The sequence below is a fragment of the Boleophthalmus pectinirostris genome, unplaced genomic scaffold (assembly GCF_026225935.1).
Source record: "Boleophthalmus pectinirostris isolate CB_2022bp ecotype Guang Dong unplaced genomic scaffold, ASM2622593v1 HiC_scaffold_3, whole genome shotgun sequence".
Classification (NCBI taxonomy): domain Eukaryota; kingdom Metazoa; phylum Chordata; class Actinopteri; order Gobiiformes; family Gobiidae; genus Boleophthalmus; species Boleophthalmus pectinirostris.
In genome coordinates, this window is record NW_026571299.1 from 39241396 (window position 1) to 39259827 (window position 18432).

Consider the following 18432-nt stretch of genomic DNA (forward strand, 5'->3'; position numbering starts at 1 on the left):
AAATGTATGTTGCCACATCCCTAGCTACTGCTAACATTTAAATATGATTGCACTAGACAAAACAATTTACACTTTCAAAATCAGGGCAGAAAAAAATCACATGGCGACAGTATGATGGTATATTCATCATAACTATTTAAAACGATAATTCACCAAAGTTGAATTAATATTACAAAAGTATAGGAAGTTGTGAGGTCATCTGAAATCCAATCATATTTCCTCACACATATATAGACAAATGGGGTTGATTCTGATCCAGATTCTTCAAAAACAAAAAGCACTTTCAGCCCTAATGGCTTGCTGAGAGTAAATTTAGAGCAAGTCTACTCTACTGAATCTACTGATTCCTCTTTTGAGGAAAGCTAATAACAAATGATCCAAAGTCGACAAACATAAACAAGAGAATACTGCGTTCCACTACACAAAGGTACACAACATGAAAAAGCAACCTAATTGGGTAAGGGAGGACACCTTGGCCTATGTGATGTCTTTTGTCTTGATGAACACAATTCACCTGATTAGTGGTTTCCATTATAGAACAGCTAGTCAAAGAGTCTTAATTAGGGGCTAATTTGTGGCTATAGCAGCTTGTCAAAGCCTGATCCCATCAGATTTCAGAAGCTAAGCAAGTCCGGGGCTGGTTAGTACTTGGATGGGAGACTCCTGGGAAAATCAGGTGCCACAGTGGGGTGCCAGTCGTTGTGTCCTGAGGCAAGGCACTTCACTCATATTACCTAGTATGAAAGTGGTGTGCACATGAGTGATGGTGGTGATCAGAGGGGCCGATGGTGCAGATTGGCAGCCTTGTTTCTGTCAATTTGCCCCAGGGCTTCTGTGGCTACAATAGTAGCTTACCATTGCGGAGTGTGGAGTGAATGAATAATGCTCTGTGAAGTGTCTTTGAACTGATGCATTATTATAATAATAATTATTATTATTATTAGTGATAACAAGGAATTGACATAAAGTGATCAGATCAAAAATACCACAGAGGAGGGCACAGTGAAGTTATACAGGGTTCTTTTGCCGTTACTTTTTGGATATTAATATTTGATCTTTTATCTTCTATCTTGGTACAATTTTATTTTTGGGTGAGTAAGGCGATAACATCAAACAAATATCTATCAAACCATATTCAAATTATATCTGTTATGTTTAAAATTAAATAATAAATAACTTGAATAAATAACAATTAAATAAACAAACTGTATATAATTAATATTCACAATGTTTGGCCACAGTGGAGGCTATTTGAAAGGGATCAGTGCGAGCTGTTTTATTTCACTCAAAAGCCAGTGCTAAGGGTATCTGTCTCTGTGGGGGTTTTGCGTGGACTGGGCAAACTCTTTAGATATTCCAAATGTCTCCGGGCCTCTGCTTGGTTCTGCCTCACATAGTATACAACATATACAATGACCATGAAGAACCACACAAACATGGTCACTAACATGGCCACATCAGTGGTCTTCCTCTGAAGGCTGCAGAAGTTGACTCCAGAATCCAAAAGTTTTACTATAGGTTGTCCAGCGTGTTCACCCAATGAGCTTGGATCATCCCAGCGACTTCCCTCACCCATCCCTCGCACTGAGCTTTCACAGATGATGCCATTGACTGTCTCTGGCTCCAGATTGAGGGTCTCCATGAGCTCTTGCAGGGTGCAGTCACAGTGCCAAGGATTATGGTACAGGCGTGTTTTGGCCCGGGTGGAGCCAAAGTCATCCCTGCTGGCCTGCCTCAGCTGGTTATGAGACAGGTCCAAGAGGCGCAGCTCTGGCCCCAAATGGCGCAGCGCCCCAGTGGAGAGTGAGTCAATACGGTTGTGGGCAAGATACAGGTCCCGCAGGTGCACCAGCTCACTGAAGGCACTCTCGGGAATTGTCCGGATGTAATTACGTTCCAAGTGAAGGGACACTGTTTCTGGAGGAATGTCCACTGGGATTTCATAGAGTCCAGCATCCATGCAGGACACTGTGGCTGTATCCCATTCACAGCTGCAGCTTTCAGGGCACTGGGAACAAACTGGTCTCCATAGAACCAAACATATGTACAACAGGCACAACCAGGAATGCACTTGATTTTTCCCTTTGACTTTGCTGATGTTGGCACGTCTTTCCACACACCAGCGCGTGCACATGGCCTCACCATAGCCCTCAGCCACACTGGGGCCTGAACACGCAGCCACAGTAGCACAGTCTGAAAAGTATAGGAAAAAAAGTTTATACAGGTCAGGACATTGCTTTCAGTTGTGTTTTTTTTTTTTTTTTCTTTAAATTCTCTATATATTCTATAAACACCACATGTGGCAGCAAATGTGGCAGAAGACCATCCAGAGGAAATACACTGAGACCTTCCAGAGGAAACACTTTGAACCATTTTCTCACCAACCAAAACAACAGAGCAGAGTATGAGGGACACTGTTCTCATGCTGCAGGACAAAGAGAAGGGACACTTTTGGTTCTTCCTCTCCTCAAAATGTCTTTACAGAGATCTGCTGACTCTACCTGACCAGTCCTCCTGTTAAACTGCACTGAGACCTTTGAGATACAGAGGCAACTGAGAAGCACAGTGGAAATGTTGCTGCAGCAAAACTTGAATTTCTCTCTGGATCAATAAAAGCTCTCTCTCTCTCTCTCTCTCTCTCTCTCTGTCTCTCTCTCTCTCTCTTTCTCTCTCTCTCTCTCTCTCTCTCTCATATTCCTATATTAAATACTGTATATCTTGAATACGATTTACTTTAACCAAAAACAATGGTAATTCCTAAACTGCATCTATCTTGAAGATATATATTGCACCTTTCATAATAATCCAATTGAGTTCATAATTTGCATAGTGTAGAGTTAATGTTTTGTAACAGGCAATGAACATAATTGCTTTTCATCACTTAGCCACATCTGGAAAAATGACATCTATTTTCCATTTTTTCCCAGGATATAGAATCCTGCAGTGGAAAACATAACGCTTTCTCTCCCTGCCCATGCAATCAAAATAAATGCAGAAGAAGATTATGATGTTAGGGACGGAGAAAAAGGTCAGTGGGTAAATCGACAATGAAATGAGTTTAAGCAGCTTTATCTGATTTGGCATAGACACAGTGTAAAACAATAATACGACATGTGCAATAAAAATCAGACCACTATTCCTGCTGCAGACTATTTTTTTTACATTACACATAATATTATTTACATTTGGTGATGCTGCTTTGTAATAAATTGCTTTGAAAAGAATATTAGACAACTTCTATTGATGCAGTTGAATGTATTATAGCTCATGAGCAGCAACGGTATTCAACCTGCTAGTTTTTTGTTTTTTTTCAGAATCCTTATATTTATTGCATAGATACATCATAAAATATTATTATCACAATCCCTGCTGCTCTAGTGTACTCTGTTTTTCCTGTCACTGCCTTCAAACCAGGAGGAAAGCATCACATTACTATAATTGATACATGCTCATCACATTTATTGTACTATTTATTTTCCCATGGTGCCACAGTCCCTCAATCATACTCAGTGGGAGAAGTGGAGCAGGCACATTGTGGGGATGCAGCTCAGGATCGATGCTTGTACTATTGTCCGTGGGACTATTAACAGCAGGAACATCAATCCTGCCAGAGTCCAGCTGTGTCAATAAGTGGCAAAACTGGAGAAAAAATGTAGTGGCAGTCCAGTTGATAATATGGAAGATGGGAGGCAATAGCCAGACAAAGAAGACTTAGGTCAACACATTAATGACATTATTAATTTTATGTGGTAGATGGATGGTAGTTCATCTCTTGGGCAGCTATTATATTTTTAGAACAATTTGTTTGCAGAGGTAACAACCACAAACCAGTATTGTTGTTCTCAACTAAAGCTGAATTTAATCAACAGCCCTGCTTTCAAATACACAATGGGATCTGCTACCATTATTCCTGTCCCTGTTTAGAGCGCACACACGTAAGTGGTAGACTACAGTGGCCTAGATTCCGGAGATAGCCTAAAAGTGAGTCCTGTTTGACAATTTGCTGTCCAAGTGTATAACAGGATTGAGATGAGAATGTAGTTAATTTCCACAACAAATGATGCATGACAGATGACAAGACTGCTGGTAGTGCTAGGGGAAATACTAGTGGGTTATAAAGTACTAGTAAGTTAAAATTATTTTATAAGTTAAACCACACAGTTAAAATCACATGTTGAGATAAAGCTGCACCAAGCCTCATTAGTCCATTATCATTATCAGCATCATCGGCTACACAGTAAATGGTTATAGTAAAGTGGGTCATATAACTTTTTTACATAGGCTTACTTAATTACTTTAGGTTTATAGACAACCTTTTAAATTGCGTTTGTTTCAAAGGTATGAATAACAAATCGTAGGCTACAACTAAATCTGGCAGGGGAAACTTTGACCCATGCAAGCAAAGCTCCACATTTAAATGGACTAAATAGCGTTGGCATAAACTTACGTGCAAATCCAAGAAGTTGCCTTCAGATGTTCATCTGAGAGCGTTAACGATGTTTTCTGTTTTGCTCCGGTAAGAACTGCACATGTGCGCGCGTGCGTCCGACCGTCGGAGGAGATGATCTGCGGCGCGTCTGCAGTTTGCAGTCCGCGGATGGATTCATGAACGACTGTTGTACAGGAGCAGATGTCCCCGCCCTCTGTCTTCACACAACCACTGTACAACTGTCTCTCTCTCTCTCTCTCTCTCTCCTCATCGCAGTATTCATCTTACTGTAGCCAGTGTGTAGAACGTGAATTTTTAATAATTATGATGCATCATAATGTCTAATGTGCTATGGATTCCAATGTAAGCAAAAGCCATTTGTAAAAGCGACTGAATTGTTGCAGTCAAATTTATGTGCATATTTTAATGACATCCTGAGAGGCTCTTGTATGATAATAAGCGAGTAGAGTGACAGTGTATGTGTACACATTGTATGTATATATGAGCAATTAAAAAATAAGATAAGATTTATAAAATTAGATATATGATTTTATACCAAGATGAACATACTTGGGCAGCAAAATACTAAGTGCTTGATTGTTATAGCTCAAATATGTCATATTACAAACAGATGCAGAGGTTATAATGAGTTTTACACCAGGATTATATAAATAGCATCTTCACTATAGTTTTGTCATGTACGGTGTGCCATGTTCTATTCAATGGCATTTAATGTGAAGGTGAATGTGATTCTAAAAGGTTAAGCATTGTACTTGATGCCTGCAAATTTCGCATGCATGGAACAGAAAAAAAAACGGTCTGAATAGAGGTCGTAGACACTTCCCATGGTTACACATTATCATATAGATAACATGACCCTAAAAGACAACAATGACCTAAATAACCTGAATACGCTATGTAAGTTCAATATGATTAAGGATACTCTTAAGAGAAGTGCACAGCCGGAGTACTGAGGCACCCTGGGGAGAAGGCAGGGCTCTGACAGGCTCTTCACATCCTTTACTCCTCTGCCTCTCTGCTGCCTGATCTGCTCCTGTCAACGCCCAAAAAATGATGACAGTTCCACATTCAAGTCCTGTTGCTGCTGACGGCAGAATGCAGCTCCTTTTTTTTTGTAACCGATTTGCCCTTCAGCAACTGGATGGACTCTTTGGTCACCGGAGACACGATTGCTTTTTTATTTTTATATATATTTACCGTATATACATTTGTGTGTGTGTGTGTGTGTGTGTGTGTAAAATTACAACATCATAATTCAAAATTGTAGCCTGTATAAATCAGTCTATAAATATCATTAAAAAGAGATGGTAGAAAAGTTTTGAGATAGTTAGCTAATATTTATGAAATCAAGACTTTCCTGAAGCCATTGGAGATATTGGTCTAAAAAGGTAGACGATTGAAAATGAGTTCCAGGTGACAGTCAAAACATCTTGATTCCTAAAAGATAGTCAAGATGAATTTTAAGTCTTTTCTACCAAGGACCACTCCTGGACAAATGAGGGATTACACAGACTATAAAAAGTGAATGAAAAGGAAAAACTATTGAATATACAAGGATAATTTCCAATATTGTAATAAATCACATATTTACACACCCCTAATTTGTATTTATTATAAAGAAACTTAACTATAATTTTTAATTGGTATACAGGAATTAGTCTCTGAAGTCACCAGTGATGCACCTAAAAGGAAAAACCTTGTACACTCTAATGCTCGTCATTATGTGCACTATAGTACACACATGACAGACTGAGGCATAGACAGCTCAATGTAATGTTTTGTACAGTTTGATTTGCTTGATTTGACTGAGTGAGAGAATAGGCGATAAAGAAGCCGTGATGCAGTTCTTGTAACTAGCCTGTCATTCTCCTGGGATTGAATCCACTAACAACAGGTCAGGCTGGGGCCAGGTGCTCTGCTCAAGCTCTCGGTAGCCTTTTTTCCACTGTGCCACCAGCTGGGACTTGCAAGGGCTGTTGTCATGAAAAACTGCTTACGACAGAGGAGCTACAAAAGGTTCAGCCAAATGCAGCCTTTAGATAGCACTGTGCAAACAGAAAAGCAACCATGCTGACAAAACAAGTATTAAAAAAATGTTGCTTTGTAGGTAATTTGGGTAGGAGGATATGGAGTATACCAGTTCTATTCTGCTGGCTCTCTAGGCTGAGAGAAGCATTACACAATACAGAAAATAGAATGACAACAAAAATGCTGCAATGTTTTATTTGAAAGGTCTATTGCAGCAAAAAAGTTATATAAATTTGAAAAGGCAAAGAATATCCATGGGCTAACACAGATGACATCTTTACAAATATATCAGTCTTTAAAACTCCAGGAAAACCTGCATTCCTGAACCACAAAATATGCCTGGTTTTTGAAATGTTGTAATGATTTTTGTGAGTTTTGTACAGACACCACTAAATTGCTTATCACATCTTTATCATTTTACCTTACTTTTCTGTCTCCCAAAATGCCACTTTGTTGGCAGTGACTTCAGTACAAGCAAGGGGACAGCCGAAGGCATAACAGGTCTAGATTGAATTGAGATCTTGGCACAGGTCCCACACAAAACAAGAGCAATGTAATATCACTAATTGTGTTTGTGAAAGTGAAATGATGGATGTACAGATGATCTTATAATGCTCCAGTGAAACGGGTATAATAGGAATGGTTAGATGTCAGTTAAGAGTTGAGAAGAATTACACTTTTACACTTTGTTTGCAATGAAAGTTTATTTGTAAGAACTTTCATTATGCATTTAATTGCTTATAGTATTCAAAAAGGCATCGAATTTTAGACGTCTACAAAATCATCTCAGTTATTAAGTGTTGTTATAACAAGTACTTGGGGACATGGTCCAAATTTCCTTTTTGGCTGCCGAAATTGGCACAACTCAACAAAACAACATTAACTCTGGCTAGGGCACATATAATGCAAATGTACAATCCTTCCAATCATGACTAAGGACTGACCCCAAATACCAGATGTGGTGCTGGCAGTTCTTTCAACTTTTTCCATTTGCAGCTGCAGACTTGGCAGCGGCTTGCAGTGTCCTTCGGGCCATCTCTAAGGCTCCCTCTTGGGTCTTGTTGCCACCAATAAAACCACTCGCATGGACGAAGATGCACTCTTTAATGCCACTGAGCTCTGACAGAGCCTCATCTCTGACTCCACGCCACTCTTCCAACAGTGACAACCTAAAGCCAAAAAACAAAGTACTGTGTCAAGTTGAGATCAAAAACAGAATATTATGTTAGTTAAGTATAATTAGTTTAAGATTTACATGTTTAGGTGTGTACTGAGAATGTATTTATGCATATGAGAATTATTTCAAAGTAAGTACATACTGTACATTTGCACGAAGATGCCCAGTATAGTTTAGCCCACTGGGATAAACGTTTGAATAAAATTATGTTCTATGGCATTGAACTAATATATGGATTTTTTTTCACATTCAAATACAATTTCATAGAGTCTAGCCCTGTCACAATAATTACTATAGTGACTAATCATTACAAAAATGATAGTGGAACTATATATTTTGGGGCTCATTGCATGCACATCTTTTTGCAGTTTTGTACTGTAACAGAATAAGATTTGAAGTATAGAGGGCTGGATAAGTATCTTCAATGGCTAATTAGACTTTTTAAATTTTTACTGATCCACAAAGAAAATTATATGGACACAGTAACTCACACATCACAATAGATTATAATAACAAAGAGCAACAATATAAATGTAATAATGATTTTTTTTAAAAGTAGCAAAAATAGCAAGAAACTTGTGTCAAATAAGGCATTACAATATTATAACATTTGGCTTTTAAAGACACTGTATATTAATGTAGTTTCAAGACAATAATTTATCACATAATTTTCTGTAGCAATATATTGTGTTTCAAAATGTTATTATGACAGGCCTAGTAGAGATTTGAGAAAAGATTTTAAAGTATACATCAGCATACTTACTATAGTACATACTACCAACACCTGCATGACTTTTCTTAGAACGACAGGACAGTTTAAATCATTGACTGTTTTATGACCTATTCTGCAGTGCATTGGAATTTACTTTCAGATTTCTTGAATCGCCATAACCCATTGCAGAAGTTCAACCACCATTTACAGAACAATAAAAATCAGCTCTATTATTCTCCAGTAATGTGGAAAATAACCCACTAGTACAATCATTCTGGTACCTGATGGATGAGGTACCAAACTCAACAAGCAATTGTAAAAAGTGAAGCAAGATTGGCTCTACAAAATGACCTTGACAGGGTTTGTTCAGGAGAATGACGAAATTAATCAAAGCTCTGCCAAAAATGTACCTAAGAATTAGAATTAGTGATTTAGGATGTAAATGTTCACACCTATTGGTTTTGGCAATAAATGTAGTTTGTTCAAATAATAAATTACAGTGTTTATGTATGCAATTAAACAAAAAATTAGTAATTACAAACAAACGCCAGACTGAAAATGTTGTCAGTTACTGTCACTGCTCAAAATTACCAGTGTTTTGTTTTAAATATATGACTTGTGTCTTTATGTATATTATACTTTATGTACAATTATGTGCCCTCAATGTTGTTGGCGGAAGGCTACCACATGAAAACACAGAGAGAAAGCATTGGCAACCCATAATCCCTGTTAAATGAATCAACCAATCAATAGCCTCACAGTATGGCTGGAAAACAAGCTCCAGGAAAGGTCAAGAGGGCTGGTAATGAGTGAAGGTGGAGGAGGAGGGGATGACTGTTGTTATGACAATGCTGGAAGCTCTGAATCTAATGATGACCAGTCTAAAAATAATATCACAATTAGCAAATTATTTTCCCTTGGGTGCAGGATCTACACATCTTTAATGAGACAGATACTGGCCATTATAGCATTGTATTCATAACATTCCTACCTGAAACAACACAACAGTAGATTTGAATAGGACACATACATCTGTAGATGCTCAAGAACGATTGTACTCTTTTATGTTGAGGCCTAATAAGATTATAAAAGCATCTATGGGTGCTAATGAAGCACACATTAACAATACTTAATAAAAGAATGGCCAAACTTCTTTCCTTGGCAAACTCAAGATGTATCAGTGAGCCATATGCTAAACATTTTCCATGTAAAAGTTAATTTTGTGATTTTAAAATCACTCAGCTAGGAGTGTACAATGAGGAAGACACCATGACTCAAAAAGAACATGGGCTGTCTGTCAATATTTTTTTTAATTTAGATGGACAAATATATGCATGTCATGTGATTTAGATGACAAGGCTGTTTGGAGTTTAAAAGTATCTTTTTGCATATAATAAAACGTAACTTGTAAACTTCTGACTTTGAGGAAATCGCAAACTCTCTGCTTCATTTTGGAGGGCAATTTAGAAATAAATAGCAATTCTTGCTGTCTAAAATCATAATGAAATGTTGTCATATGCCAGTTTCAGTAAAGTAACTAATATACAAGCTCTGACTGTGTATTTTTTGCTATATCAATTGCTATCAACCATCACCCCCTATCTACAGCACATGTCTAAAGAAGACCTGTTCTCGTCGTCTTTCTTTTGGAGCTCACATTTCCTTAGCAATGTGATCCTGATAAAAATAGAACCTTTCCCCCGCAGGTGCAGTAGCAGGGACACAGGTGATAACACCCCTTTGGCAAAGCAGACCCAAGCCTGCTGGGAAGAAACAGACCACCAGAGAAAGAGCCACCTGTACCCATGCATTTTATCTAAGCCATTGTCCCTGTGTCTCTGTCAACCGATTGCCATGTTTGCGTTACATTAAATATTTGAAATGTCCTGCGATCAAAACAGGTCCCTGTCTTTTTACTTGAAAGAGCGGCCGCCTGATGAGATCCGGCAGCCAAGTGGAAAATGTCCTGGTGGAGAGAACGGGAAAGCAGAGGGAGGGGAGGATAGAGGGAGGAGTGAGAGGTGAGACAACGAGATAGAAGAGAGTGTACGAAGGAGGGGAGGTGCAAGACTAAGAAACAGGATTAATGGAAAGAGAGCAAGAAAAATTGGAAAAGAGGAGAAAGAACGGTAGAGGGTGACTGTAATAATGCACAGACAGACATATTGTATAATGGAGTAAAGGACTGAAAAGATAATCAATAAGAGATGAAAATAGAAAGCAGAAGGCTTCACTGATTCAGGTTAAGGCGGAGTCAAAAAAACTCTTCACATCTTGCGGTTATTCCTAATGCATTGAAGAGGTCTCCTGCTGTTCCAAAGCAGAAATATACCAATAACGAAGTACGTCAAAACCACAACTCAAGTATCAAGCTGCCACAGGTAACGTTTAAAGAGCGTAGAGGTCACATGAACAAGTGAAGCTTAGACTTAGCGGGTGGCGTTTGGAGCTTACAGGAAAGTAGCTCATTAGAAATGTGCAGGGTGAGCTGGTCTTGGATACTACATTAGTAGGATCATATGGTTTGGATCAGCAACAGGAAAGAATCCAGACACAGCATAGATAGCATATTTTTAAGTAATTAAATTGTGGATCTGATCAAGTCAATTTCAGAGCAAGGTATGTAGCATATCATTTGACTTAGTTATTTGTTTCATTTCAGTGGAATAGTAATCATTAGATTGCCTCTTGTTCAGGTTTAGCAGGTAAAAATACTTTCCTTATACATGATTAAAGTGAAACAATACATGCAACATATAATTAAAATGCAGTAACACAATAACCATGAAGGATATGTGTACTGTCTGAAATTGCTGAGTGTGAGACAGCGAGACTAATGGCACTCATTCACTTCACCATTTAAACGGGGCAATCAGCAACTGTTTGCCTGAAGCAAGTGTGTGAGTGTTGAGTGTTGAAAATACTGAAAAGCACAAATCACAATCAATTGTTTTCCCCTCAGAAATCTGTAATTTTTACTAAATTAACCCAGGACACCAGTGGAGTGCACTCAATAGATTGTTCTTCAGTTTAACAAACAGAGAGGACTAAACAAGATGCTGGAAAAGGCTTGAAAGTTATACGAGACATTACTTTGTGGTCAATGGTAATTCTTTAGAGAAGAAGGGTGAGACACATTGTTCCCATATATGTAGTAAGGAAAGTGTGAGTGACTTTCCGGTTCCAGGTGACAGCTACAGTGGAGTGAGCTCTTGCACGAAAACTTTGTTTTGATAAGATTACAATCCTTCTCTGTCCACTTCTGACACAATTTATGGTTAAGGATTTGGATGCTGGATTCATACTGATAAAGGTTAGATAGCTTTGATGTTATTGCAATACCAGAGACTAAAGAAAACAAAATTTTTTTGGAAATAGAGAAGTTAAATCTGAAATGCGACTATTTATTGAGAATGTAGAAATTGAAAAAGTCAACAAATTAAAATTTTTAGGCCTGACACTGTATCACAAGTTGTGTTGGAAACCACATATTATGAATACAAAATTTAAAGTGGCCAAAAGTGTTGCTGTACTAGGCAAAGAAAGGCATCTTTTAGGCTCATAATCCCTTCACGTATTATATTGTTCTTTGATTTTGCCTTATGTGAGATATGGGGCCCAAGTATGGGTACACAGGTACAAAACTAACACTGAATCCTTATTTAAATTACAGAAAAAAGTAGTGAAAATTTTACATGGAGCAGGATATAAAGACATTATTCCTTAAGTCTAAAATCTTAAAATTGTAAGATTTAGTAGTATTTAGTATTTAGTAAACTTGAAAACACTGCAATTACTTTATAAAGCTAGACACAAACAACTATCAGAAAATTATTCAAAAGATGTTTTGTGATAGAGATGAAAGCCATAATTTAAGAAAACAGATATACTTAAAAAGACTATTCCTCCGAACAACACTGCCAAAAATGTGTGGGGTTGATTTATAAAAGACCTAAATAATTGCCTAAACTTAAACCAATTTAAACTATTGTACAAAAATAACATGTATTCAAAGTATGTTGAAGAAGGATAAGGTATAAAATAAGGGGGAAAAAAGGAAAATTAAACAATTTATCTTTTGAATTGTATCAAGCAATCAAAAAAGTAGAAATCTACATAAGCAATTACTGTGAATAAATTTACTAATAGCATTCAGTTAGTCACAGCTGTCAATATCTAGAATTAACAGGGGTAGGAGTTTTTTAAGTGTACTCTTCTTCCTTCTGCTCAACTGAAATGCAGCACAATGTCGTCTCATATTGATATAATATTTCATGTTGCTTAAATAAATGAACTGAAATGAAGAGTTCTAAACAAATTAATACAAAGGCTCTGGAGATATTAAACAAAACAGCTAGTGACTTTAGTACACTGACACAACTCCACTAAACTAAAATATCTTGATTAAAAAAATGGTAAAAGAGAGGAGTATATTTTTATTAGATTTATTAACTAATATACCATAGCCAATGTATGGAGAAGTTTCTCTAGTGTTGTGGGATATGTTTACATCCTAACAATTCTTTAGGGAATGACACGAAGAAAAGCTCATAACATTATGAGCTCCCCAAAGATTGCCATGAAAGACTTGTAGCCCTATGGTTAAGTTAAAGTACAATATTGTCAAAACTGTATAGTGTATGATGATTGTGACTTTTGTGTTAAAACACTAGCATGTACAAAAAAAACTAATTAATAAATTAATAAATGCTACTATAACAACTGTGCTGTGGGAACTTCATGTGTTATGATAGACAACTCTGATCACCTATTTTGGAAAGTGTTGAGACCGGCGGGAACACACTGGATCCTCCATTGACTGTTCTGATCCGGGTACAGGACAAACTTGACTGGCGACTCCACCTGTAGTTCTTTCTCCAGCACAAACAAATGTTCCTTCCACGGACATCCACCCTGAGAGAACACAACAATCTCACCACTGGGGTCCACCTGTAAACAAAACAAACATTGGGAATGAAGACAAGTCCAAGGCCAAAACAATCAACTATCAAAACATGTGTGTGAAATGTACAGTTTTCACCATCATTAGAAATTATGTAGTCCAGGGGACTAATCTATTTCTGCCTATAAGATTTTATGCTTGAATTTTGTACCTTGTGTCTATTCAAAACAGCCTCCTCCACAACAGTACGAGCAGGCAACCACGAAGATTTGTAAAAGTCCAAACGATCCAGGAACTCTTCTCCCACCATGGCCATAGCTTTCTTGAAGCCTTCCTGGTAGAAGAGCCCATAAATATATAATGTAAATAGAATTGCTAACAAAAGATATTTACAATGTGATAATATAAATTTACAAGATACAAGTTTATGTTTTTCAGTCATTATCATTATTGAGCAGTCAGACAATGGAATCAAAACTTTACTAACTGCAACAATGAAGGAGAGTAAAGGAACTTTCAGTTCCTTTACTCTCCTTAATCCTATTCATGTCATAAATTAATCCTAATCATGTCAGTGAAATGTTTTTTTTTTTTTTTAACAAATTGATCTCCTCTGAGCTAGCCTCCAACTACTAATATGGTCACAGCTCTTGGTTAGAGCCATCTCAGAAGATTGTTGCAAAATTTGATAATTTTCTCAAGGTAACTTAACTCATAGAAAAACAATGTAACAAACAATGTATTTGACAAATAATGTTTGTACATTTGTTCAATGTAAAATATATGATACACTGTGAATAACAGATTGCACACACCTCAGTGTCCTGGCTCTTGCTATTCCAGCGTGGGTTCAGGTAACCAACACGTGAGCTCAGCGTGGTGGAGACACTGTAGCGGGCCTCTCCCTCACACTGAGAAATGCCATTGTCTATAGCATCCACCTCTTCGACAAAATTTTCATAAAGCTGTTGTAATGGAATAAAAGTATAATTTGGTGCTTTAAGTATGATGTATTACGTTAGATGCTTTAAAGAATCATTGTTTCAGGTTTAAACTAACTTTAATTTCTGAAATCACCATCCACAAATGTGTAGTTTAGACATGGAACTAAGCTCAATGACCTAAGATTTAACTTTAACAATGTGTACAGAATCTGGCAAAAAAAACAAAAACTGAAGCCTATTTGATATTTCATTCACATGTACTGAAAACAGTAAAACATTGTCTACATATGACTTCCAATATTTTATGAATTAATAGTCTTTTCCACACTGAAATTTCAAACAAGAAATAAGTAAGTCATTTAAGTAGTGAATTTCCACAAAATTCTTTACTATAGTATAGGATGATATTTCTGAACACTAAGAAATGGCTATTACACTGATTTTGAAGCCATGACAAGAGATCCTGTTCCAGGCAGTGAAGTATGTTTTAGGTTTGTAAGTGCATCCTTTTCCCTCACCTTGTCATAAAGCACCTCCAGCTGCCGGTCACCCTCCTTCAGTTGTGTCAGTTGGGACAGCAGCTGCCGCCCAAAGTGCAGGTAAACCAGGCCAGCTGAGCTCAGCTTGGTCACCCAGGGCTTTTCCGGACACAGGCTATGGAAACTTTCTGAAAAGGTTCTGGAATAAATACAATATTTGTGAATTAATTAAATCAATAGATAAAAAAACACAGCTTTAGGTATGGTCTTTTCTCAAGTCAGTTTATTAGGAATATTTATATGGCCAAAATTAAGGTACACAGAGGCCTGTCCCAATGGTTCAGACCATGTATTAGTCTGACCATGTATTAACCACCCATGAATGATTTTGATTTTAGACCTACAGCACTAAAACTGTAGCACTGTGAAAGGAATGCCATTATCATACAAGGCAGCTCCACAATGGTCAATATTGTGAGCACTGTCTGTCATCTCACACACACCTGAATGACTATCAGGAATCAATATGCAGCTTCATGCAGAGAGCCTGCATCGATCCCAGAGAGACGAGAGTGTGAGCACACATAAACATTCATAAGACTCTCCTTAGTCATGTCCATTCCAGCAGTAAGCCTCTGTCGATCATTTAATACAAGCATAATTAGAATGCTTAGGCTGTAGCACAGCAGAAAGTAGATCGTCAAATGAGCAAGTGACATACTAGGGAAGTGGGGGGTAATCATAGCCACTAAAGGCTAATTGGCCAAACTGAGGCAAAGCTTGGATGATTACCAGGAGATGACAGCAAAAACGTGCAATGGGAAAATGACAGGTTGAAAAGTGCAGCACTAAAAGACTCAAAGCAAGAAACCAACAGTAAAAATTATAGAGTAAAATGAACACACTCCCTAAACCCCAATCAGACTCATTTAAAATTTGCTTTAAGAGTTACTAGATCTGAATGGTATTATTACCTCCGCCAAGGAGGTTATGTTTTTGCCGGCGTTTGTCTGTTTGTTTGTTTGTCTGTTAGCAACATAACTCAAAAAGTTATGGACCGATTTTGATAAAATTTTCAGGATTTGTTGGAAATGTGAAAAGGAAGAACTGATTTCATTTTGGGAGTGATCCGGAAGAAATCCTGGATTCTGGATCACTTTGAAATTTTAGTTAACATTGTGGTAAATGGGGCCAAAAACCCCATGAAATTTGAGTCAGGGATGGACAATGGGATCCTCTTTCATATTCCAAAGGCTGATCCAGATCTGATCCAGAAGACTGATTTTATCGCAATTTATATAAATATATGGGGGTAGTCCTCGGCAGAGGTCTGCACTCTCTGAGTGCTTTTCTAGTTTTCATTGCGGACAACCCTCAGCTTTATCATAATATAAGGAATGATGATGTTTCACAGCAGGGCAGGCCTTCGTGCCATTGCCTTGATCACTTTCTTTGAATGGCCCTAACAACTATTTCCTGCTATATTAATTTTCATTAGCTATTAAAACTAATGTAACTACCGATAGATAGCTTTGATTTATTGTGTTTAAGCGGTGGCAGATGCTGAAAGTAGCCTTTAATCATTTTCTTGTCCCAACTTCCTGGAATACCACAGCCCTCTTACATTCACCACTCATCACAACCTCTTCCGCTGGTGCATGTGAGTGACAGGCACATTCTCATACAGCCTCTGACAGTGTTGTGGCAGCCTCTGAGCCTCGTGCACCAGCAGCGGGGGGCATCCAATTGAAAAAAGGGCTAATTATCAGTAACCACCTGCCAGGAAGAGAACCCGTGGCATATCTTTATCTCTGTAACCATAAATGATATCTCAGATTGTCATCACATTAACCTGAAAAGGCACTTAGAATTGAACTAATTACAGCATGTGATCTTAAAAAAGGTTTTTTGACAATGTTTTGCAAAGGCTGTAATTTAAATTCACATTAAACACTATAAAAAATTACATCATTGTCTCAATTCACTGCATGCAAATATTACAGTGTACAGCCCGTTTAATGGTCATTGTGGCATTCCAAAACCACCTAAAAAATCTACTGTTTGTATTATGCTTGTCGTTTACCTCTGGTGGTGATCATAACGATGGATTTTAGGATTAAACTCTCCTCCAACATCCACAACAATATCACACTCTGCCAGCTTTGCCGGGTCCCGGGTACGAACTATTTCAGCATCCTGAGGAAGGCAAGTTAATATTAACCCAAACATTAAAGGTACACCAGACAAATTTTCTGTTAAAAAGTAACATGGCAATGCCAATGTACATGGCAAATAATTATGTCATAACAAAGTGTATAAAACAACACTACACTGTGTGATAATAAATTCCTACAACATAGAATGATGCTGTGGAGAGCAAAACAAATAGCACACTGCACTGACAATACAATAGCGCCATCTTGTATAGTATTTTGTAAGCACAGTTGAGATTGACACGCACACAAACACAAACACAAACACACTTAATTGGTGAACATTTCACTTTAACTGGGTAAAGAAGAAATCTATACACTGAATGTGTAAGTGGGGTTTTGTGAAATATAAGACAAACAATATTCCCGCCAAAGTTACGCCAATGCCTGTAAGAATGAATCCTGCTTTGACCCGTCGTACAGTATTGTACCGATGTAGCGTGAAGTCAATGGCCATACCTTGTACTCTGCAAGCTGGCGAAGGAAGAAACAGGCGAGAACCTCGTCACAATGAAAAGTGCCGTTGTGAGTACCTATTTTTTTAACAGTCATGTTGTCGGTGCGGAGTTTCTTTGCTTCACTCGACATATATCGATATTGTATGAAGATGCTACGATTAAGTAATATCGATCCACTTCTTACAGCTTTTCGGAGTAACGTTATTATATTCAAAGCCTTGCTACTGCCTAGAGATATGGCTACAAAATATAGATTTATGGAACATAGCATAGGGACTAAAAGCAGACTTGCACCCACGCGTGAAACCTGCCGGTGACGGACAGATTTCAAAGGCGTACTGCTGCTGGTCCGTCGTTCTTAGCAACCGGGTCAAACAATGTTTAGCAGAAGTGACCGAGGGCTGGTTGGAGCAGGCCATAATCTGCTTTGTTATCCACCACCATACGCATCAGAACCCTCACAATTTTACACAAAATATTCTCCAGATACACACGGTAAGGTCCGTGTTGTGATCACTAAACTAAACTGGATCAACTGTCTTTTGAAGATTGAAGGCCTGATAAAATTACATTTTCGGCCACCAGGTGGGGACGTGGGACTATATCGAAACCTTAATCGCAACGCGTACATTTGAATCCTCTCAGAACATGTGTTTTATATTTTTATTTTATAAAGAGAGCGTTTTGCTCAGATGATCATTCAAGCAAAAACCCACTCTCCCTGATATTTATTATAACATTAGGACAAATAGGATAACAATAAACAAAAAATCTGCGACAATCAAGACTAGATTAGAATATTCTATGTTAGGCCAAGGGTTCCCTGCGAGATCAAGTTATATCATATTTAATATATAAATATATAATATCATATTTAGTCAAATAATGTTTTGTGTGGTTTAAATTCACACAAAAAAATCTAAATAAAGAAAAGATCTCGCCACGACTCCATACCTAGGGCATCAAACTCTGTGGAAAGCTCACTCACTTTAATAACTAGCTATAGCTGTAATACGTTGTACTGCATAAGCAACTTCCTTTAGAATGAACAATGATCTGACAAAGTGG

At 37.7% G+C, this 18432-nt stretch overlaps 2 protein-coding genes and 1 pseudogene across 2 annotated transcripts; 1 reads left to right on the forward strand and 2 right to left on the reverse strand.

The window, feature by feature from the left end:
• The first annotated feature begins 570 nt into the window (after positions 1-570).
• LOC129411162 (5S ribosomal RNA) lies at positions 571-688 on the forward strand (annotated as a pseudogene).
• Positions 689-1244: 556 nt separating this feature from the next.
• On the reverse strand, positions 1245-2424 carry LOC110171145 (leucine-rich repeat-containing protein 3-like). The gene is made up of 2 exons (XM_020936833.2): positions 2382-2424; positions 1245-2193 (listed from the first exon to the last, which is right to left on the reverse strand). Exons 1-2 carry the CDS (start codon positions 2422-2424, stop codon positions 1286-1288), a joined length of 951 nt encoding a protein of 316 aa, XP_020792492.1. The 3' UTR covers positions 1245-1285.
• Positions 2425-7163: 4739 nt separating this feature from the next.
• myg1 (myg1 exonuclease) lies at positions 7164-17702 on the reverse strand. Its single transcript, XM_020936887.2, has 7 exons — positions 17366-17702; positions 16777-16889; positions 14733-14892; positions 14086-14235; positions 13482-13604; positions 13136-13317; positions 7164-7647 (listed from the first exon to the last, which is right to left on the reverse strand). The coding sequence occupies exons 1-7, from the start codon at positions 17633-17635 to the stop codon at positions 7455-7457; spliced, it is 1191 nt and encodes a 396-aa protein (XP_020792546.1). The 5' UTR covers positions 17636-17702; the 3' UTR covers positions 7164-7454.
• Between the last annotated feature and the right edge of the window lie 730 nt (positions 17703-18432).